The 21,037-nt window shown below is 44.2% G+C and overlaps 1 protein-coding gene across 4 annotated transcripts in view; it reads left to right on the top strand.

The window, feature by feature from the left end:
• The window catches only part of NR1I3 (nuclear receptor subfamily 1 group I member 3), a 111,344-nt gene extending 94,214 nt beyond the window's left edge, over positions 1-17,130 (top strand). For all 4 annotated transcript variants that reach the window (XM_030188353.1, XM_030188352.1, XM_030188354.1 and 1 more), the window contains one exon: positions 15,982-17,130. In XM_030188353.1, the coding sequence (XP_030044213.1) occupies positions 15,982-16,117 (136 nt within the window). In that variant the 3' untranslated portion in view covers positions 16,118-17,130. The remainder of the gene's footprint in view (positions 1-15,981) is intronic.
• Positions 17,131-21,037: the final 3,907 nt, after the last annotated feature.

Here is a 21,037-nt window from a genome sequence, read left to right as displayed (position 1 = left end):
TTTCTTTGCTTGAGATTTGTGAATCCTGAAAGCCCAGTGGAGTTGAGCCTGGTTTGCAAGAACTAACCTATCTTCCTTCTCTGCCCTTCCCCCTCCCCTTGAGCCCCTCTGAGACCTAGAGCTGTATTTTCCACAGGACTCTAAGATAATTGGTGTTCCTCCTCTGACCTAACAATATTTATATCCCAGGCTTGGGGGCAGCGTCTCCCAAGTGTTAAATCCTCTACTGAGTAGTCCTATTGGCAATATCTGATTTGCATTAACTCCCAGCTACTAAGCTTCAAATTTTCCACAATGCTGGTGGTGAAACATCAGAAAGGAGAGGGCAGCATTTTGGAGTGTAGGGAATCCAGGTAACTAGTTGGCAATTATAGAAAAGGAAAACATGAAAACAGCCTATCCAGAAGTAAAAGGGCAAGGTTAGAACAATAGGCATGGAGGCATGGTGTACGTCTAGCCAGGGGCACACAGAGTGATCAAGGCCCCAGGGCAATAAAGATCATGCCCCAACCTCCCATCCGACAGAAATTACTAGTTATGCATCTATTGTAATATTTCTAAAGCTCATTAACTGTGGCGATCAGAGCCCTTTTCTTCCTTCTGCTACATCTTAATATGCATAAAACTATCCACTCCCCCTCTTCCTAGACTTCCCCCTATTCTTTACATTAAAAATAATAATACTAATACTGGTAGGGGGTTTCTCTGCCCCTGTCTCCCTGCTGGAAATAAAGAGTGCTGTCTAGGAATTAAGAACATAAGGACATAAGTCTTACCATACTGGCACAGACCAAAGACCCATCAAGTCCAGTATCCTGTTTCCAAAAGATCACAAGTACCTGGCAACATATAAATAGAGTAACATAAATTTTATGCCGCTTATCCTAGAAAAAAATGGTAGATTTTCCCCAGTCCATCTTAATAATAGTTTATGGACTTTTAGGAAAGTATTTAAACCGTTTTAAAACCCTGCTATGCTAATTGCTTTTACCACATTCTCTAGCAACAAATTCCAGAGTTAATTACATGTTGAGTGAAGAAATATTTTCTCTGATTTGTTCTAAATTTATTACTTAGTAGCTTTTATTCGTGCCCCCTAGTCCTTGTATTTTTGGAAAGAGTAAACAAGCGATTCATGTCTGCCCGTTCCACTCCACTCAGTATTTTTTACACCTCTATCCTATGTCCCCTCAGTCGTCTCTTCTCCAAGCTTAAGCTTTTAACCTTTCCTCATAGGGAAGTCGCCCCATAACCTTTATCATTTTCATTGCACTTCTCTGTACCTTTTCTAATTCTGCTGTATCTTTTTTGAGATGTGGTGACCAAAACTGCATACAGAATTCAAGGTGCGGTCACACCATGGAGTGATTCAAAGGCATTATAACATCTCATTTTTGTTTTCCATTCCTTTCCTAATAATTCCTAACATTCTATTTGCTTTTTTAGCCGCCACTGCTCACTGAGCAGGGGGTTTCAACATATCATCAATGATTGACATCTAGATCCTTTTTCTGGGCGCTGACTCCTAAAGTGGACCTTGCATCAAATAGGTGCAGTTTGGGTTCCTTTTTCCCACATTCATCACTTTGCACTTGTTTATATTAAATGTCACCTGCCATTTGGATGCCCAGTCTCCCAGTCTTGTAAGGTCCTCTTGCATTTTAACAATTTTGAATAACTTTGTATCATCAGCACATTTAATTACCTCATTCGTTATTCCCATCTCTAGAGCATCTACTATAATAAAATGCACCCTCAACGTTCTGAGGACACTGACGTCACTGCAGGCACTCACACACCGGTTCGTAAGTTCATGGTGGTGAAGCCACAACACTCACCATGTCTTCATGCCCCGCCCTCGTGTCACACGTGATGACGTCGAGGGCGGAACAAGAAAACAAGGCAAATGAACGCACGGGGAGCAGTAGGGAAATCCCCTTCCAAGAAATCCCAGCCGCCGCCGACGTGCCCATCACCCCGGCCCCTTTCGCCCCATCGCCCCGCCCCTTTCAAGGTACCGCCCCGCCCCCGGTTGCACACTCTTCCCCTCATCACCTTCCCTCCCCCCGTCACCTCCCCTCCCCTTACGCCACTATACCTGGTGGTCTAGCAGTACCTGTTCGCTTGGGCAGGAACGAAGGAACCCCCGCTTTCCTGCCCGGAGCGCTGCTGCTAGCTGCCCGGCTGCATCGTGTCTGAGTCTGGCTCTCGGCGATTCAAAATGGCCGCCGAGAGTTGAAGGGCACACCGGTCAGACAAAGCTCGTATTTGTGACACACTGCATACATGACCCTCATAGATGTTTGGTCTGACACAGTAAAGCAGTTCTTACGAGTTAAATGTTAACATGATCTGCATTCACAAAAGTCCATCACCCCCCCCCCCCAAACTACACGTGCAGATCAGATATAGGGCATTTCCCTATAGAAGACACTGTACAAAAATATATTTTGATTCTCATGCTGTCCAAGCAATAGCAAAATAAATCTCTGCACTACCAAGTACATTGTGAAATACAAAACCTGAAAAAAATCCTAACATATATGTAGCAAATATGTCGTACAACAGTAGCACTAATCCTATGATTCAAACAGCAAGAACCCTACCTATGAATAGGCAGCACTGCAAATATTCACTGGCAGGGCCGGTCCTAGGGTTTCTGGTGCCCTCCTGCAGCCTATTAGTCGGCACCCCTACCCATCCAGGGGTGGGATCACTATGGCTCCGCCCCTACAGTAGTCACACCCCTTTTACTAGCCATGGCATCATTGAAAATATTACACCTGTCTTCCCTTCCCTTCCCTCCCCTCCATCTATGTCCAACTATTCTCTCCCTGCCCTCCCCTCCATCCACCCATGTCCAGCAACTCCCCTGCCCTCCATCCATCTGTCCATCCATATCTAGCAATTCTCCTCTCCCTGGCTGCCCCTCTCCATCCATCCATCTATATCCAGCAATTCTCCTCTTTCTCCCCTGCCCTCCCCTCCATGTCCAGCAATTTCTCCTCTCTCCCTGGGCCCTGCCCTCCCATCCATGTCCATCCTTGTCCATCAGTGCTCCTCTCTCCCCTTCCCTCCTCCATCCATCCATATCCAGCAATTCTCCTCCCTCCCCTCCATGTCCAGCAATTTCTCGTCTCTCCATGGGCCCTGCCCTCCCATCCATGTCCATCCTTGTCCATCGATGCTCCTCTCTCCCCTCCCCTCCTCCATCCATCCATATCCAGCAATTCTCCTCCCTCCCCTCCCCTCCATGTCTAGCAATTTCTCCTGTCTCCCTGGGCCCTGCCCTCCCATCCATCGACCAATGCTCCTCTCTCCCCTGCCCGCCCTCTTCTCAGGTTTAAATCTTATGTTTAAATTCACCTCCGACGTCGCAGCAGCTGTGCAGCGTCAGTGAAAGCGCTGCTGCCGACGTCTCCCAGCCTTCCCTTTGCTCATTCGTTCCCTCTTCTGACTTCATTTCCTTGTGAGGGTGGGACACTGAGAAGGGAACGAACAAGCGAAAGGAAAGCTAGAGACGTTGGGCAGCAGCGCTTTCACTGATGCTGCGCAGCTGCTGCGACGTCGGAGGTAAATTTAAATATAAGATTTAAATGCCCTAGGGCGGTGCGGGTACCGGAGCAGGAAACCTGCTGTCGGGGTCTGGGAGCTGAGGTAAGCAGCGAGGGTCAACATGGCGTGGCGGCGCCCTCCAGAGGTCAGCGCCCTCCTGCCATGCTTATCTCGCTTACTGGGTTGGACCGGCCCTGTTCACTGGGCCCTAGAATACCAATGCACCTCCTACTACTGGTAAAACAGAACAAGTGGGACTGCTACAGACCTCTACACAGAAGCCACAGATTACCATACCTCAGTCACACACAAAACACCAAATACAGAACAAGGGACCACAAATTAGAAATAGAAAAATAAAAACAAAAATTGAACTGGAAACCCCAAGATGTCCAACTAGTCATGTACCACAACGTAAGAGAAATAGAAACAGAAATGCATTTCCTCTTATACTGAGCATAATACAAAGACATCCATGATGCACATTTCCCAAACTAATATAATATAGTTAATACATTCAAATAAAACACTTTTTTCTACCGTTGTTGTATGGAGATTTTATTTTCCACCATGCTGGTCCCAGTTTCCCTTTTCTGCTTTGTTATGTGTTTTCTGCTAACTCTCTTTCCTTGTCACTTGCAGCAGATGAATCCAGGAACTAGTGGGTTACGTCCGCCTACCAGTAGGTGGAGATAGAGATAAACAAACTAAAGGCAGTAGCTTACGTTTAGCGGTAGCTGGTGGGGATCCCAAGCTCCGCCAGCTGAAAACTTCCCCCTGATGGTAACGAAAACGCTGCTCTCCACAACTCTGGCACCTTCGCATGCTCAGTTTTCAGCACATGCCTGCTGCATGCAGACTGCCAAGGTGGAGAGAAGCATTTTCCCACCAGCTGAGATATTATTTTGGTGTGTGGGGAGAACACTTGATGCCAACCCAAAATCTGCTGTCTAACTACGCTCCTGGGTTAGGGTTCTTCAACTTGGAAAACAGACAGCTGAGGGAGGATACAATAGAGGTCTACAAAAACCTGAGTGGTATAGAATGGGTAAACATGAATTGATTGTTTATTCTTTCGAAAAGTTTAGGGGACACTCAACGAAGTTACATGGTAATACTTTTTTTTTAATTAAAGAATTAAGCACATAACAATATCTGAAGTATAACAATAGCAACATCCCAACAAGAGCCCTTACCACCCACCCCTCCTCCCAAAAGAAAACCAGTACTTAGTCAACTAAAGTACCAGGGGTTGAGGCAAGCTACCATGTCTCATAGCTGTGCCAAATTTTGGAAAACATAGCTCGGCGGCCCCGTCTCAAGGCAGTCAATTAGGACATTTGGAAGAGAAAGTCCAACTTGCAAAGAATTTGAGGTATGAGTGGTAGAGAGTGCCACAAAGAAATGAACCGCCAACTTATGCTGTTCCATAGTGACCTCTGACGGCTTAAAGTGGAGTAAACAATGTTCTGCCGTGCAGGGATAGGGCTTGTCCAGCAACTGTTAGAGCAGATCCAGGATAGCAGTCCAGTAAGAGCAGACCTTAGGGCAGGTCCACCATATATGATAAAATGTATCTCTGCCCTTGCAGGCCCCTCTAGCATTGGTCAGAGAGCTGAGAATAGACCCTAAAGAGCCGCTCAGGGGTATAATACCAGCGATAAAAAAAACATTCTCAATTATATTACTAGCTACAGAACCCTTAAACAAATACTGAAAACCTTTCTCCCAGCAATCTGAAGCATAGGCAGAATTAAAATCCAGTTTCCATCAATGAGAATACTTCTAGAGTGGGGTAGTAAATAGCAAAAGAGCCATATAGAGGCAAGATAAACTTCCCTCCCCCCATCCCTCACCATTAATAGCCCGTTCAAGGAATGTTCCTGATAGACTAAGATCACCCCGAGTCCTTCAATATGTAATTTCCCTCATCTCTAGGCCAAATTCGTCCTAGAGGTCCGAGAATGATTGAAACTACCCCTCATCCCAAAAGTGTACATGGTAATACTTTTATAATGAATAGGAGGAAGTATTTTTTTACTCAATGAATAGTTAAGCTTTGGAACTCGTTACCAGAGGATGTGGTTACAATGGTTAGTATATCTGGGTTTAAAAAAGGGTTAGACAAGTTCCTGGAGGAAAAGTCCACAGTCAGCTATTGAGACAGACATGGGGAAGCCATTGCTTGCCCTGGGATTGGTAACATGGAATGCTGCTACTATTTGGGTTTCTCCCAGGTATAATGTTGATACTGTTTGACATTCTGCATGGAATCTTGCTATTCTTTGGGATTCCGGAATCTTCTTACTGTTTGAGGTTCTGGAATGTTGCTACTATTTGCGATTCTGCCAGGTACTTGTGACCTGGATTGGCCACTGTTGGAAGCAGGATACTGGGCTAGATGGACCTTGGGTCTGCGCCAGTATGGCTATTCTTACAAGTAAGTGGTAAGAGGAGGCATCCTAATTCGCTCTGTGTCTGTTCTTGGGATTGTTTCCTGAAAATTGAGCATGCATGGGATGTCAGTGTTGGCGGTTCAGGAACTCTGCTGCTAACTGCCGAGCTTGGAAACAGGGTCATATGCAGACATATGCTGTTCATTATGAATTTTAGTATTCATTTGATGAGTGCATTACAAAACAGTTGGCTAATGTTACTATTGATGCAGATCCCTCTATAATTATTTGAGTTATTTGGATTAATTAGCTCCTCTATGTCTTATGGAAATGAGCAGATTTATAAATTGGTGTGTTGAGCATTTCTTTTAATATTCTATCAGGGGCACATGCTTTTCATTGTTCTAGGGTTGTCTAGAGCTGTTGGATAATCTTCAATAATTCTTTCCAGCAAATTTAATTTCTCTCCGATGTCTATTTGCTCTTATGTGAGATTTTCAGGTTTGTTAGCTTTCTAGAGGTACTGGTAATCCAAACTTTACCATTTTGGATTGCTCTGTCTGATTTTGTTGTGGAGTTTTGTCTTTTCCACATATCCCAGAAAGAATTGTTATTTAAAACATAGAAACAGAGAAAAATGAAGGCAGATAAAGACCGTATGGCCTATCCACTCTGCCCATCCATGCCATCTACTCTCCCTTCCACTCCCTTTATGGCCTTTTCAGTTTCACACCGTTTTTTTTTTTCATCTTGGGGTTGTCTTGTCATTTCTAAGGTTTTGGAGATAGATGTTCCATAAACCTTCTCTGAGGGGCTCTCTGTGTTTTAGATTGGATTATTTTCCTTCTTTGTGTGTTAGTTTTTTACATTCTTAATGGTGTGGTAGCCATGTTAGTCCACTTTTAACGGTAATAAGTACAAATAAAACAAAACATAGAAAAGAAAATAAGAGGGAGGGAGTGGTAGAGTGGCAGGCTTCCCTAAGAACACTTCTTCACTGATATTGCAGTTAGCCACCTTACGGCAGAGGATGCTAGCCCACTGAGCCAGAGTGAGTTAGAGGGGCGGGGCTTAGGCAGGGAGGTGGTTAAATGACCTGAGAAAGAGTAGTCCATGGAGGCCCAGAGGCAAAAGGCCTCCAGGAGTGAGACCCCAAATGCAGAGATCTCCTGGAGAAAGACTGACAGAAGGAATCCTCCCAAAGAGTTGGCTGGGTTACAGCAGGGGCATAGCTAGGTGGGGCCACGGGGGGCATGGGCCCCCACAGATTAAGCCATGGCTCCCTCTCTACTTTGCCCCCCCCCCGCCAACCCTCCCCTGCCACTTTCAACCCCCCTCCCCCCTTGTTGCTGCCAACCCTCCCCCGCCGCCACCAGGTACCTTTGCTGGCAGGGGTCCCCAACCCCCGCCAGCCAAAGTCTTGTTCAGCGCCGGTCTCCGACACATTCGCTGATCTGCTTCTGCGAGTCCTGACTCCTGACATCCTGCATGCACGTCCTGCACATTACGTGAATGCAGGACGTCACTCAGGAGTCAGGACTCACAGATTTATTTATTTATTTGTAGCATTTGTATCCCACATTTTCCCACCTATTTGCAGGCTCAATGTGGCTTACATTTTCCGTAATGGTGATCACCAATTCCGGAAGAGAAATACATGTGTTTAAGGTGAAGGAGACAGAGAGGATTAAGTACACAGTTAAAGAATGTACATTTTCATAATCAGAAATAAAAGATATTGGATTAACTTCAATCGTGATAGATTAACTTAAAACAATCAGGAATATTAAACTTCAATCTTGTTAATTAGTATAGACAATCGGAAGTACAGGCTAATGTTTAGTGAAGAATCGATATAAAAGTTTTATTAACTGGTGTTTTGGATGGGTTATTATAGTATGCTATACTGAATAGGTTAGTTTTCAATAATTTGCGGAACTTATTCATGTTCTGTGTTGTTTTTATTGGTTTAGGTAATTCGTTCCATATTTGCGTAACTGGATGCATATGTTAATTTATACTTCACTTCTTTGCAGCTAGGGTAGTGAAGGTTCAGGAACGTGCGTGATGATTTAGTAGAGTTCCTGTTTGGTAGGTCTATAAGGTCTGACATATATCCCGGGACTTCACCGTGTATGATCTTATGATTCAGAGTGCAGACCTTGAACGTAATGTGCTTTCTTAGTGGAAGCCAGTGTCGTTTTTCTCTTAAAGGTTTGGCGTTTTCATATTTCGTTTTGCCAAATATGAGTCTGGCTGCCGTGTTTTGTGCAGTTTGGAGTTTCTTAATAATTTGTTCTTTGCAACCGGCATAAATTGCATTGCAGTAATCTAGTTGGCTTAATGCAATTGACTGTATCAGTCTGCAGAATATTTCCCTAGGGAAGAAAGGCCTTATTCTCTTGAGCGTCCACATTGAGTGAAACATTTTCTTGCTGTGTTTTTCGCATGGTTTTCTAATGTAAGATTTCGGTCAACTGTGACTCCTAGGATTTTCAGATTGTCAAACAGGAAGGGAAATTTTGGGGGTACTTATAATGGTGGGTTTATACTTGTGTTGTGATGAGAGAATGAGACATTGTGTTTTATCTGGATTAGGTTAGTTGGAAAGCATCAGCCCATGAGTTCATAATTTGAAAGTTGTAATTAATTTCTTTAGTGATTTCTGACGGGTCATGTTCAAATGGGATATAAATCGTGACATCATCTGCATAAATAAAAGGATTGAGGCCTTGATTGGATAACGTTTTGGCTAAAGGTGTCATCATTAAGTTGAAGAGGGTTGGTGAGAGCTGTGATCCTTGAGGTACTCCGCATTCTGGTTTCCATGGTGGTGATATCAGCGAACGAGCCTGAGACCGGCGCTAAAGAAGACTTTGGCTGGCAGGGGTTGGGGACCCCTGCCAGCAAAGGTACCTGGCGGCGGCAGGGGGGGGGGGGTCGAAATTGGAGGTCTGGCTACGCCCCTGGGTTATAGTACCTGGGAGAGGCTCAGGGAAGCAGAGTGACCCTCAAGCTACATCTCCAGAGTCCATGTGGGAAAGACAGTCATGGTAGGAAATCTCTGAGGTTACCTTGAGCACTCATTTGTTGTGTGTCCAGGCTGAAGGCAAGCCTGTGTTGGACTAAGTTTGTTTGGAAAGGTAACAGTGTGTTTAGGGTGTGGCCCTGGTAAGACTGCTTCCTTAGGGTTCAACAAGAATATTTTGACTTGGACTTTGCCTTCCCATAACTCTTCACAATGTAAGCCATAATCGTACTGTAACAAATTGTATTTCCATCATTCACAATGTATTGTAAGCCACACTGAGCCCGCAAATAGGTGGGAAAATGTGGGATACAAATGCAATAAATAAATAAACACAGACAGAACTGCACTAAGCTGTGATGCAATGGGCTTTTGTATATTAGAACACAGTAATAAAGAATTCTTCTGTTACTCTTACCGCTTGTCTGCCTGTGTCTGTGAGCGCTTCCTGCCTGTCTGCGGAGTCACGTTATCACAATCAGACTAACTTAATACATTTTTTTGATTAGCTTTCAAAGACAATACCTTCTTCTTCAACCAGAGCAAAAGATGAGAAATATCAGAATATATAAGTGAAACATAAAAGCATTCCAATGACAGTCTCATGGGGAAAGAGGGGAGAAACAGAGAGATGTTGCAGTTAGCCACTCGGAGGCCAGTGCCGTAGCGAGGGCGGCTGACACCCAGGGCGGGTCGCCGCTGTGCACCCCCCCGGGTGCAGCACTGCACCCCCCCCCCTCTGGTGCACACCCCCCCCCCCCCCCGGAGCGCATTGTTACTTACTTTAGAAGCGAGGGGTGGGCGGGAGGGCCGATCCACCCCCGAGTCCACGTCGCTGGGAGCTGCGTCGGCTCCATTGGTTCCTTGCTCTCTCTGCTCCGGAACAGGAAGTAACCTGTTCCGGGGCAGAGGGAGCAAGGAACCAAAGGAGACGACACCCCCCCCCCCAGCGGTGTGCACCCGGGGCGGACCGCCCCCCCCCCCCCTTCCTATGCCACTGTCGGAGGCTGACAATGTAGTATAATTTTATGGTTTATAATGTGCTTCCTAACATATAGTAGTTCAGAGTTTAGTACTGACAAAACTGTAACAGCTTGTATTTGGGTATTATGCAATTATGTTGTAAGGATTTGTAGATTGTCCAACATGCAACGGTACGATTGGTGGTTGGGCTGGATCGCCATGATCATGTTACTTCGGTAATGAAAGCATTGCATTGGCTTCCCATCCAGTATAGGATTAGGTTTAGGCTTTTGATACTTATCAATACATCTCTGATTGGTCTGGTCTCGACTTATTTGTCATTCCTTAAGATTGGTGGGTACACAACAACTTGTTGTACCCTCTTTGGCTAAGTTGCATTAATCTGATTCTAAAGAAGCAGTTTTGGGTTTTTTAAATTTCTGTCATTGGTGGCCAAAAACGCAAACAAGATGCTAGGAATTATTAGGAAAGGGATGGTGAATAAGACTGAAAATACCATAATGCCTTTGTATCGCTGTGTGGTGCGTCCACACCTTGAGTATTGCGTTCAGTTCTGGTCGTCGTATCTCAAAAAAGATATAGCGGAATTAGAAAAGATTCAAAGAAGAGCGACTAAAATGATAAAGGGGATGGAACTCCTCTCGTATGAGGAAAGGCTAAAGAGGATAGGGCTCTTCAGCTTGGAAAAGAGACGAATAAGGGGAGATATGATTCAGATCTACAAAATCCTGAGTGGTATAGAACGAGTAGAAGTAAATCAATTTTTTTTACTCGTTTCAAAAGTACAAACACTAGGGGACACTCGAGGAAGTTACATGGAAATACTTTTAAACCAAATAGGAGGAAATATTTTTGCACTCAACAAATAGTTAAGCTCTGGAACTCTTTGCCGGAGGATGTGATAACAGTGGTTAGTGTATCTGGGTTTTAAAAAGGTTTGGAGAAATTCCTGATGGAAAAGTCCATAGCCTGCTATTGAGACAGACACGGGAAGCAACAGCTTGCCCTGGGATTTGTAGTATGGTGTGTTGCCACAATTTGGGTTTCTGTCAGGTACTTGTGACCTGGCTTGGCCACTGTTTGGAAAACAGGAAGCTGGACTAGATGGATCACTGGTCTGACCCAGTATGGCTACTCTTATGTTCTTGTGTCCTTTGTTATGGAATAAGTTACCATTTAGGTTGTGTCTCTTGACTGATCTGACTAAATTCAAGAAGCAGGCTAATAACATATTTATTTTCACACTTGTATTGTGACTGAGCAGAGAGATTTTATAAAATGTAGTACAGATTATATTTATGGATATATTGTTTTTATGTTATGAAATTGGATATGTTTTATTGCTCTTTTACTAAGCTGTACTAACAAAAAATATCAAGATAGATGTGGAAATGGTTCATTCAAACGTGAAGGTTCTAAACTTCAAAAAACTAACTGTTCAGATGGGGGATTAAGTCAAGGAATTACTATCTGGATGGGAACATCTGGAAGAAGCTGGAAAGCAGTGGGCAAAACTGAAAGGAGCTATTGTAAAGGTAACAAACCTTTTTATAAGGAAAGTAAATAAAAGTAAGAGAAAAAGGAGGCTGCTTTGGTTCTCAAAACTAGTAGCTGGAAAGGTAAGAAACAAGAGATTAGTCTTCATAAACTACAAGAGATCGCAGAAAGAGGAAGACAGGCGACAATATCTAGAAAAGCTAGAAGCTGATAGGAAAGCAAAGATGCAAATGGAAGAAAAAATAGCCAATACGGTAAAATGGGTGGGGGGGGACAAGACATTTTTTAGATATGTTAGTGATAGGAGAAAATGCAAACGTGGCATTATGAAACTCAAAGGTGAAGGGGAAGAATATATAGAGGTTGATAAAGATAAGGCGCAATTGCTTAACAAATATTTCTGTTCTGTTTTCACAGCTGAAGGGCCGGGAGCAGGACTGACGAAGACAAACAAAAATGGGAATGGAGGGGTGGTAGTCCCTGAACGATTTTCAGAGGGCTGTGTTCATGACGACCTGGCTAAACTAAAGGTGAACAAAGCGGTGGGGCCGGATGGTATACATCCGAGGGTACTGAAGGAACGTAGGGAAGTTCTAGCGGCTCCGCATTTTCAATGCTTCTCTAGAGTCTACAGTGGTCCCGGAAGAGTGGAGAAGAGCAGACGTGGTCCCTCTCCACAAAAGCAGAAATAAGGAAGAGGTTGGGAACTACAGGATGGTAAGTCTGACTTCTGTGGTAAGTAAATTAATGGAGACGCTTTTAAAACAGAAAATAGTAAAGTTTTTGTAATCCAGTGGATTACAGGACTCAAGGCAACATGGTTTCACTAGAGGCGATCTTGTTAGACAAATCTGATTAATTTCTTTGACTCGGTGACCAGAGAATTGGATCGAGGGACAGAGCTAGATGTGCTGTATTTAGATTTTTGCAAAGCCTTTGACACGGTTCCACATAGACGACTAATAAATGGGCCCTAAAGTGACCGAATGGGTTAGGAACTGGTTGAGTGGAAGGCAACAGAGGGTAGTGGTAAATGGAGCTCATTCCGAGGAAAAGGATGTTAGCAGTGGTGTGCTGCAAGGTTCAGTTCTTGGGCTGGTTCTTCTATTGTATGTGACATTGCTGAAAGGCTGTCTGGTAAGGTTTGATCATACCAAAATCTGCAATAGGGTAGACACCCTTGATGGTATAGATAACATGAGGAAGAGCTTAGTGAAACTAGAGGAATGGTCTGGAATTTGGCAGCTTAGATTTAAAGCTAAAAAATGCAGGGTCATGCATTTGGGTTGCAAAACCCCGAGGGAACAGTACAGTTTAGGGGGTGAAGAACTTTTGTGCATAAAAGAGGAGCGGGATTGGGTGTGATTGTGTGTGATGATATTAAGGTGGCCAAACAGGTAGAAAAGGTGACGGCGAAAGCTAGAAGGATGCTTGGGTACACAGGGAGAGGAATGACCAGTAGGAAAAACGAGGTGATAACGCCTCTGTATAAGACTTCATTTAGAATACTGCGTATAGTTCTGGAGACCACACCTTCAAAAAGATATAAACAAGATGGAGTCGGTCCAGAGGGCAGATACTAAAATGGTTTGTGGTCTTCCTTATAAAGCATATGGGGACAGACTTAAAGATCTCAAATATGTATACTTTGGAAGAAAGGTGGGAGATATGATAGAGACATTTAAATGCCTATGTGTCATAAATGCATAGGAGGCAAGTCTCTTTCAATTGAAAGGAAGCTCTGGAATGAGGAGACATAGGATGAAGGTGAAAGGGGACAGATTCAGAATCAACCTGAGGAAATACTTCTTCATGGAAAGGGTGGCGAATTTGTGGAATGGCCTCCCAGTGGAAGTGTTGGAGATGAAAACAACATCTGAATTCAAGAGAGCTTGGGACAAGTATATAGGATCTCTAAGGGAGTGATAGGGAAAATAAATGGCATGGACGGATAGCCTGGATAGGCCATATGATCTTTATCTGCCTAATGTTTTCTCTGTTTCTCACCTGACCTGGAGAACTGTTACACAAAAATGAAGGATTTACAGGATGGATTCTACAGGGCAGAGACTAGATCTTTCAATTCTTATTTACCATCATATTCTGTATTTCTATGAGCCTTGTTTACGTGATCACCAAAACTATACCTATTCCCCTAATGGGGTGAATACACACTGGGACATGTTGGAGGGTATCTAAGCAGGGAAAGGATGGAGGATGTACATTAAGAATGAGAACACTTTGTCTCTAACTGTTCTGATTCACTAGTTCAGAAGATCAGAAACTGGATATAGACAGGTAAATTCAGAACAGTTCAGGAAATGAAAATGATTAGGCACTTCAGAACTAACAAGAAAGAACTCAACAGGGACCCGAATGGGTAGATATTCAAAGTGATTTAAATGACTTCTGACCATTTAAATCGCTTGTCCAGGGCTCACTGAACTTATTCAGGAGCACTTAACTGGACAGTGTCCCTGAAAATGGCCGGTTAGCATCTAAGCAAGAACTGGCTATTTTGTTGGCATTCCTGGGGCACAGTCAGCACTTAACCGATATTCAACACTTAAGCAGCTAGGATAACAACGTAAAACACAGTCCTATCTTTATGCAGTTCAGCATAGCCACTTAAGTGCTGAATATTGCACTTAACCGGTGTGTTTTCTCCACCTGCGTATACCTGAAAAATTCAGTACTGGAGCCCGGACATGATCTGGCATTGAATTTCCAGGAATAATGCCAGTGGTTAGTACCAGTGGCATAGCCATGGGTGGGCCCACCCTATTTGGACTCTGGCCCACCCAAAATTGTGCACTCTTGCTATGGCTTGCAGAGGTCCTCAAACCCCGTCAGCTGAAGATTTCCTCCTTCTCAGGCAGCCAGTGCTCTTTCAAATGGCAGCTGGCAGCACTTGCCTCGAGCTAAAACCAACACCAGCCCCTCTTCACGTGCTTAGTTTTCATGCATGCACAGCCTGCTGGCCGTGGCATCAGCTCAAGGAAAGTGCTGCTGACTTGTTTGGAAGAGTTCCAACTGTCTGAGCAGGAGGAAATCGTCAGCTGGCAGGGTTTGTAGATCCCCTCCTGCTCAGGTATTTAATATTGTGGGCTTGCAGGTGGAGGGAGGGATGAAGAGCAGAGTAGAGGGGGGCTAGGGACGGGGGGAGGGCATGAATTCCATGCCCACCCACCTTCGACTCAGGCCCACCCAAAATTGGCTGTCTGGCTATGGCCCTGGTTAGTACCAGATATAAAATTTCACAGCCACTGTCACACACTGTTTTCCCCTATGGACTTCACTAGAATGCATTTTCCCCTGGATTCTATATAAAGCACAGCGAGTAGCATTACAAGCAGCACTCAATTGAGTAACAAGCCCATTAGTCATGACAATTGACCAATAACAACCAATTATCATCACTAATTAGCAATAATTGGCATTTACACTTGCTTCTTTTTAAGCTGGGATTTGGCAGCTTAGATTTAATACTAAAAATGCAGATTCATGCATTTGGGTTGCAAAACCCCGAGGAAACAGTACACTTTAGGGGATGAAGAACTTTTGTGCGTGAAAGAGGAGCGGGATTTGGGTGTGATTGTATGCGATGATGTTAAGGTGGCCAAACAAGTAGAAAAGGTGACAACGAAAGCTAAACAGATGCACGGTAAATTCCAATACACATAGCTAAAAAGGGGCATGACCATTGGAGGAGTACATTGTTATAGAATTCAGGGAAACACACCTACATTTAGGTGCCTGGTATTTACACCAGGTTTTCAGTGGCGTAAATGGCCATATATGAATGTAGGCGCGTTTCCTGACCCTATGCTATGATCTATACAACGTGCTTAACTTTAGGCACATTATATAGAATAGCACTACACGCTTTTTTTCAGATGAGTCTAGATTTTAGACACCATTTACAAAATGTGGCCCTTTATGGTTCACTTATATTTTCTGGTAATACTAGTAAAAAAGGCCCATTTCTGTTTGAAAGGAAACGGGCGCTAGCAAGGTTTTCCTCTGAGTGTGTATGTTTGAGAGAGTGTATGTGAGAGTGACTGTGTGAGAGAGGCTTCTGTTCCTGCTGCTGTGCATTCCCCGTGTTGTGCTGATTCGCTGCTCCCTGTATTGTGGCTCCGCCCCTCTCCCTTCTACTGGCCAATCTGGTGTGGGTTGTGTGACGTCACTATTATCTACTCCAACTCCAGACCACCTCCAAGGGATCCACGGTTCCAGGCAGCCTCAGAATGTTGGAGGTGAGAATTATTATAAGGATGATATTTTCTGCATTCTGTTCTGAAGGAACATGCCCTTCTGAAGGAAGGGCATGTTAGCTCCTGAGAGCAAAACAAAAAAAAGTTTCAAATTGATAATAATCTAAGGTGATGCCTGTTTTTAAGCTTCATTTCTGTGCTTTGCATTGGCTATCACAGCCACCATAATATCCTAGCCAGCATTGCAGTCTGAAATGTTATGACTGTCTTAATGCTGTATTTGCTTCCTGGTTCCTTTACACAGGTTTCTGTATGCCAAGCTGCTCTCCCTGCTGACCGAACTGCGATCTCTGACCATGGAGAGCACACGACAGATTTTCCATATCCAACATAAGAACAACTTTGTCATGGCTCCATTGCTCAAGGAGATTGTGAGCTAAGTTGTGCATCCTGAAGGTCAACAGGTTCATGAACACAATATGTACTCAGCTAATCCAGGGATACTGCCTCTACAAAGCAGATCCAGACTCTCTGCTTATCCAATTCAGTCTCTACACAGTGGACACAGACTCTCTGCTTATCCAATCCGGTCTCTACCCAGTTGATCCAGATTCTCTACACAGTGGATCCAGACTTTCTACTTATCCAATCCAGTTTCTACCCAGCAGAGCCAGCCTGGCTACTCATCCAATCTGGCTAATAAATTATCCAGGTTCTGGTCACGCAGTCCAATCTCTACCTAGTGGATCCAAATGCTCTGCTCACCCAGTCTGGTCTTTACCTAGCAAATCCAGAAGCTCTACTTACCTAATATGGCCTGTACCCGGCACATTCAAACTTATTAACTCCATTAACACAGTTTCCATTCATCCTGTCCATTCTCTTCTCAGATGATCCAAACTCTGTTCACTCTACCCAGCACGTCTAGACTTTCTTCCAATCCTATCCTATATCTTCTAAGTAGTTCCAAACACTTTGCTCACTTTAACCAGACACTACTCAGTGGATCCCGGGCAGGATGTAATATATAGGCAAGCACATACCTAAAGCCCAAGATCAAGAGGGGTTCCACAGACCTGCCAAGTTTCCTGCCTGAGAATGGTTATCTTTGGGTAGATATGAAAGCCTTGAGGTCAGAGTAAGTTTGTCAACCACATTAATCCTCTTCTGGATCCAGACTGTCTGCTCATGTGGGCAGTTATATAATGATCCAAGGTTGCTGTCTTGGGTGTGGTAGAAAGCAAATGAGGAAGAAAAAGAGATGATACTAGGATTAGAAAGGATTAGGATGTCCTTTCTAGGAGACGAGAGTAACTAACCCCAGAAAAGAGTAAGAAGATGGAAACCTTCAGGGTTGTCCAGCCTCGGCCCTTAAGGACCACAATCCAGTCAGGTTTTCAAGATTTCCCCAAGGAATATGCATGAGATCTATTTGCATGCACTGCCTCCATTAGTTGCAAATAGATCTCATGCATGTTCATTGAGGAAATCCTGAAAACCTGACCTGGCAAAGGCCAAGGTTGGACACCCCTGCTCTAGATGGAGGAACAGGTGTGTCTCAAATGACCGCCAGAGTCATCCCGGAAAAATCCCTGATACCGATCTCCTGTACACCCGGGTGGTGAAGGATGGATCTGATTCACCCAGTCAGATTCATAGTTTCTATCTAGTACAATATGTTTGCAATATGGTATTCGTGCAATAATAGGAGTTGGTTATGTAACTCACTTTGGACCTTGGTGGGTGAAGCATAATATAAATGCTATTTCAAATTAAAATTACAGTGAGCGAGCATTCAGAGCAAGGATCTCCGGATACTGGGGTATTGTGGAGAAATATGACAGGAAATCACTGAGGGATTTGTCAACTTGGAGCAACAACTGATTGTGAACAGTGGGAAGCACAAGCCCCCCAATATTCAGCTGGCGGCAATCACTGTTTTTTTAAACGCTGATCGCTGCCGGCTAAATTATCCCCGGACCATGTCTGGGCACTGGTACTAAATATTGGGGGCTCAGCCGATATTCAGCCCCCTCCCGCCCCCAACCCCAACAATGCTCCAATGCCCCCTTCTTCACTCATCCCTCCCCTCAGCAATAAGAAGCCCCCCTGGAACTCCCCTCTCCATCAAGATAGGCCCCCCAGGCCTACCCATATCCCTGATGGTCCAGCGGTTGTCATTGGGGGCAGGAGGGCGGGATTGGGGGCAGGAGCACTGCCCCCTCCCTCCTGCCTCTTGCAGCGCTGAGTCAAAATGGCAGCCATTTTGAATAGCCACAGCAAGTAGCAGGAGGCTGCGCTCCTGCTCTCCACAGCAACCGCTGGACCACCAGAGATACAGATAGGCCCAGGGGGACCCTACATTGACAGCTGGGGGCAGGGGGCATTCTGGATGACGGCTTTTTATGGCCGAAAGCTGCTCTTGAGCTGTCTTAAATTAAACCATTTAGCTCTGCGGGTGCCAGCACTGAATATTACCATCACCCGCATAATCTCGGACTCCTCCCCAGTGCCGCCCCTGACCTGCCCAGCCCACTTTTTGTTTGGGTGGTCTGTGGGAATATTCATTGGCACTCTCCGGTTAAGTTACACTGAATATCCCCATTTAGGTGGCGGGACGTGATTTAAGCAGGGAGGAGAGGATCCTGTTCGCTTAAATTGCTTTGAATATTGTCCCTGAGATCTTAAATGATATATTTCTAGACCCTCTCACCAACCCTCTTCAACCTAATGATGACACCACTAGCCAAGCTACTAGCCAATCAAAACCTCAACCCATACATATATGCAGACGACGTCACGATTTACATCCCGTTCAAAAATGATCTAAAAGAAATCACCAATGATATCAAACAAAGCTTCCAAACTATGCACTCCTGGGCGGACGCATTCCAGCTAAAACTTAACGCAGAAAAAACACAATGCCTTGTACTCACCTCACAACATAATATAAATAAGTTCACCACCATAAACACACCCAACTTTTCCCTCCCCGTCTCAAACACTTTGAAAATTCTTAGCGTTACCATTGATAGAAATCTCACACTCGAAAACCACGTGAAGAACACAACCAAGAAGATGTTCCACTCCATGTGGAAACACAAAAGAATAAGACCTTATTTCCCAAGATCCGTTTTTCGCAACCTGGTGCAATCAATGGTACTAAGTTATCTGGACTATTGTAACGCACTTTACAGTGGCTGCAAAGAACAGACTGTCAAAAAACTTCTAACAGCCCAGAATACCGCAGCCAGACTCGTATTTGGAAAAACAAAATATGAAAGTGCAAAACCCCTAAGAAAGAAACTACACTGGCTCCCACTGAAAGAACGTACCACGTTCAAGATCCGCACGATTGTTCATAAGATCATTCACGGAGATGCCCCGGCATACATGCTAGATCTCGTGAACTTACCTCCCAGAAATGCTAAAAGATCTGCCCGCAGATTCCTCAATCTACACTTCCCCAGCTGTAAAGGATTAAAATACAAACTTACTCACACAACCAGCTTCTCCTACGTGAGCACGCAGCTGTGGAATGCACTACCAACCAGCTTGAAAACAATTAATGAAATAACCAACTTCCGCAAATCTCTGAAAACCTCTCTCTTCAACAAGGCCTATCACGAGAATCCATAGTCTAATTATGACACTTCACTACTGACTCACTACTAATCCTGCAAATCTTCCTCCTATAACAGCTATTTTGCTTAGCTATTTCTTGTTATCCTTAATCTTTTGCAACAACAATTGTATCTTTTACCCTGAAGTGGCAATGCCACAACAGGTCTTTGAGCCTGCAACTAGGTGGGAAAATGTGGGAGACAAGTGCAATAATTAATAAATAAATTGTTTCAGGGCAGCAGTGATGATGATCACTGATAATGGCCTGGACACTCACTGGATAGGGGTTCAGGTGGTCAAGCTACTGTATAATTGTCCATGTAGTAGCAGATACAAGTGAATGTGTGCCATCTGAGTTAAATACCCCATTCTGAAATAATTTCAATTCAAATTTCTTTTAAATAAAGGCTTTTCCTTGAACACTATCCTTGAGTAGTGTGGTGATTGTATGCTGGTTACCTTTGCTTTCCCAAGAGAGATACACCTTTAGGGTCCTGTCTGAAGTAAATCTTCATCCCAAATCCCCCCCCCCCCCCCCCCCCCCCCCCCCATGGGAATGAACCCTTCTAATTTCCCTTTCTTATAGCAGACAGAGGGAGGAGGAGTGGACTAGGGCAACTCAAGAAGCTTAACCTACAGCACTGGAACTGCAGTTGTTCTGGGCAAGGCATTAACCCCAGTTACCAAGCATTTCTGTTAGAAGGGGAAGGGTGGCTGCTAGAGCCCATGCCACCAGCAGCCAAAAAGAAGGAGAAGCTGAGATGGATGGCCAGTAGAAATTTCTGCAGTGCTCCCCCCATCCCACCCCATCCACTGAAGAAATGCAGCAGAAACAAGATGGCCTCAGGCTTGGTGCATAGGTATTAGGCCCCTTAGGCTAACCTTCAGTCTTATATACCCCACTTCTCAGTTATACTCTTCTCCATCCATGAGTCCCAGCAGCCCCTTCCATCTCTTTCTCTCAATCCCAGAAAACTCTCCCAAGCATGAGTATCTACCTCTTTCTCTTCCCCCTCAAACCCCTCTTTTTCCCCCACCCTTCCAGCCTTGAATTATTTCCCTCCTCTCCCCAACCCAAGGAGTGTTCACCTCTTTCTCTTCTCCCTCACAACTACAACAGCATCCATATTGCCCTATACCTAGCTACAAAAATAAACTTCAAGCATCTGAGGAATATCTTTGAATGTGATTCTCTTAATCTGCCCCACACCATTTCCCAAAACATCTGTATCACGGAAAATTAATAGCATACAAGGTAATTCTATACAGTAGGCGCTAATATTTATATATCAGTTACACATGTAAATGTTTAGCATATTAACATATACTCGCGTGATTGTACAATATGCTTCTATTTGCTCATGTTCTGCCTATGTGCTATTCTGTAACTAAGTGCATATCTTCTATAGTATGTAGCTGGCAAGATCCCAAAACAGTAGAATACTTATCCTAGAAATAAGCAGTGGATTTTCCCCAAGGCCATGTTAATAGTGATTTATGGACTTTTAAGAAGTTATCCAAACCTTTTTTGAACCCTGCTAAGCTAACTGATTTTACAACATTCTCTGGCAACGAATTCCAGAGTTTAATTACACATTGAGTGAAGAAATATTTTCTCTGATTCATTTTAAATGTACTACTTAGTAGCTTCATTGCATGCCCCTAGTCCTAATATTTTTGGAAAGAGTAAATAAACGATTCACATCTACCCATTCCATTACACTCATTATTTTATA

The sequence above is a fragment of the Microcaecilia unicolor genome, chromosome 14, assembly GCF_901765095.1.
Source record: "Microcaecilia unicolor chromosome 14, aMicUni1.1, whole genome shotgun sequence".
In the NCBI taxonomy this organism is placed as follows: domain Eukaryota; kingdom Metazoa; phylum Chordata; class Amphibia; order Gymnophiona; family Siphonopidae; genus Microcaecilia; species Microcaecilia unicolor.
The sequence above is the reverse complement of the archived record's forward strand: the minus strand, read 5'-3'. Positions and strand labels throughout refer to the sequence as shown.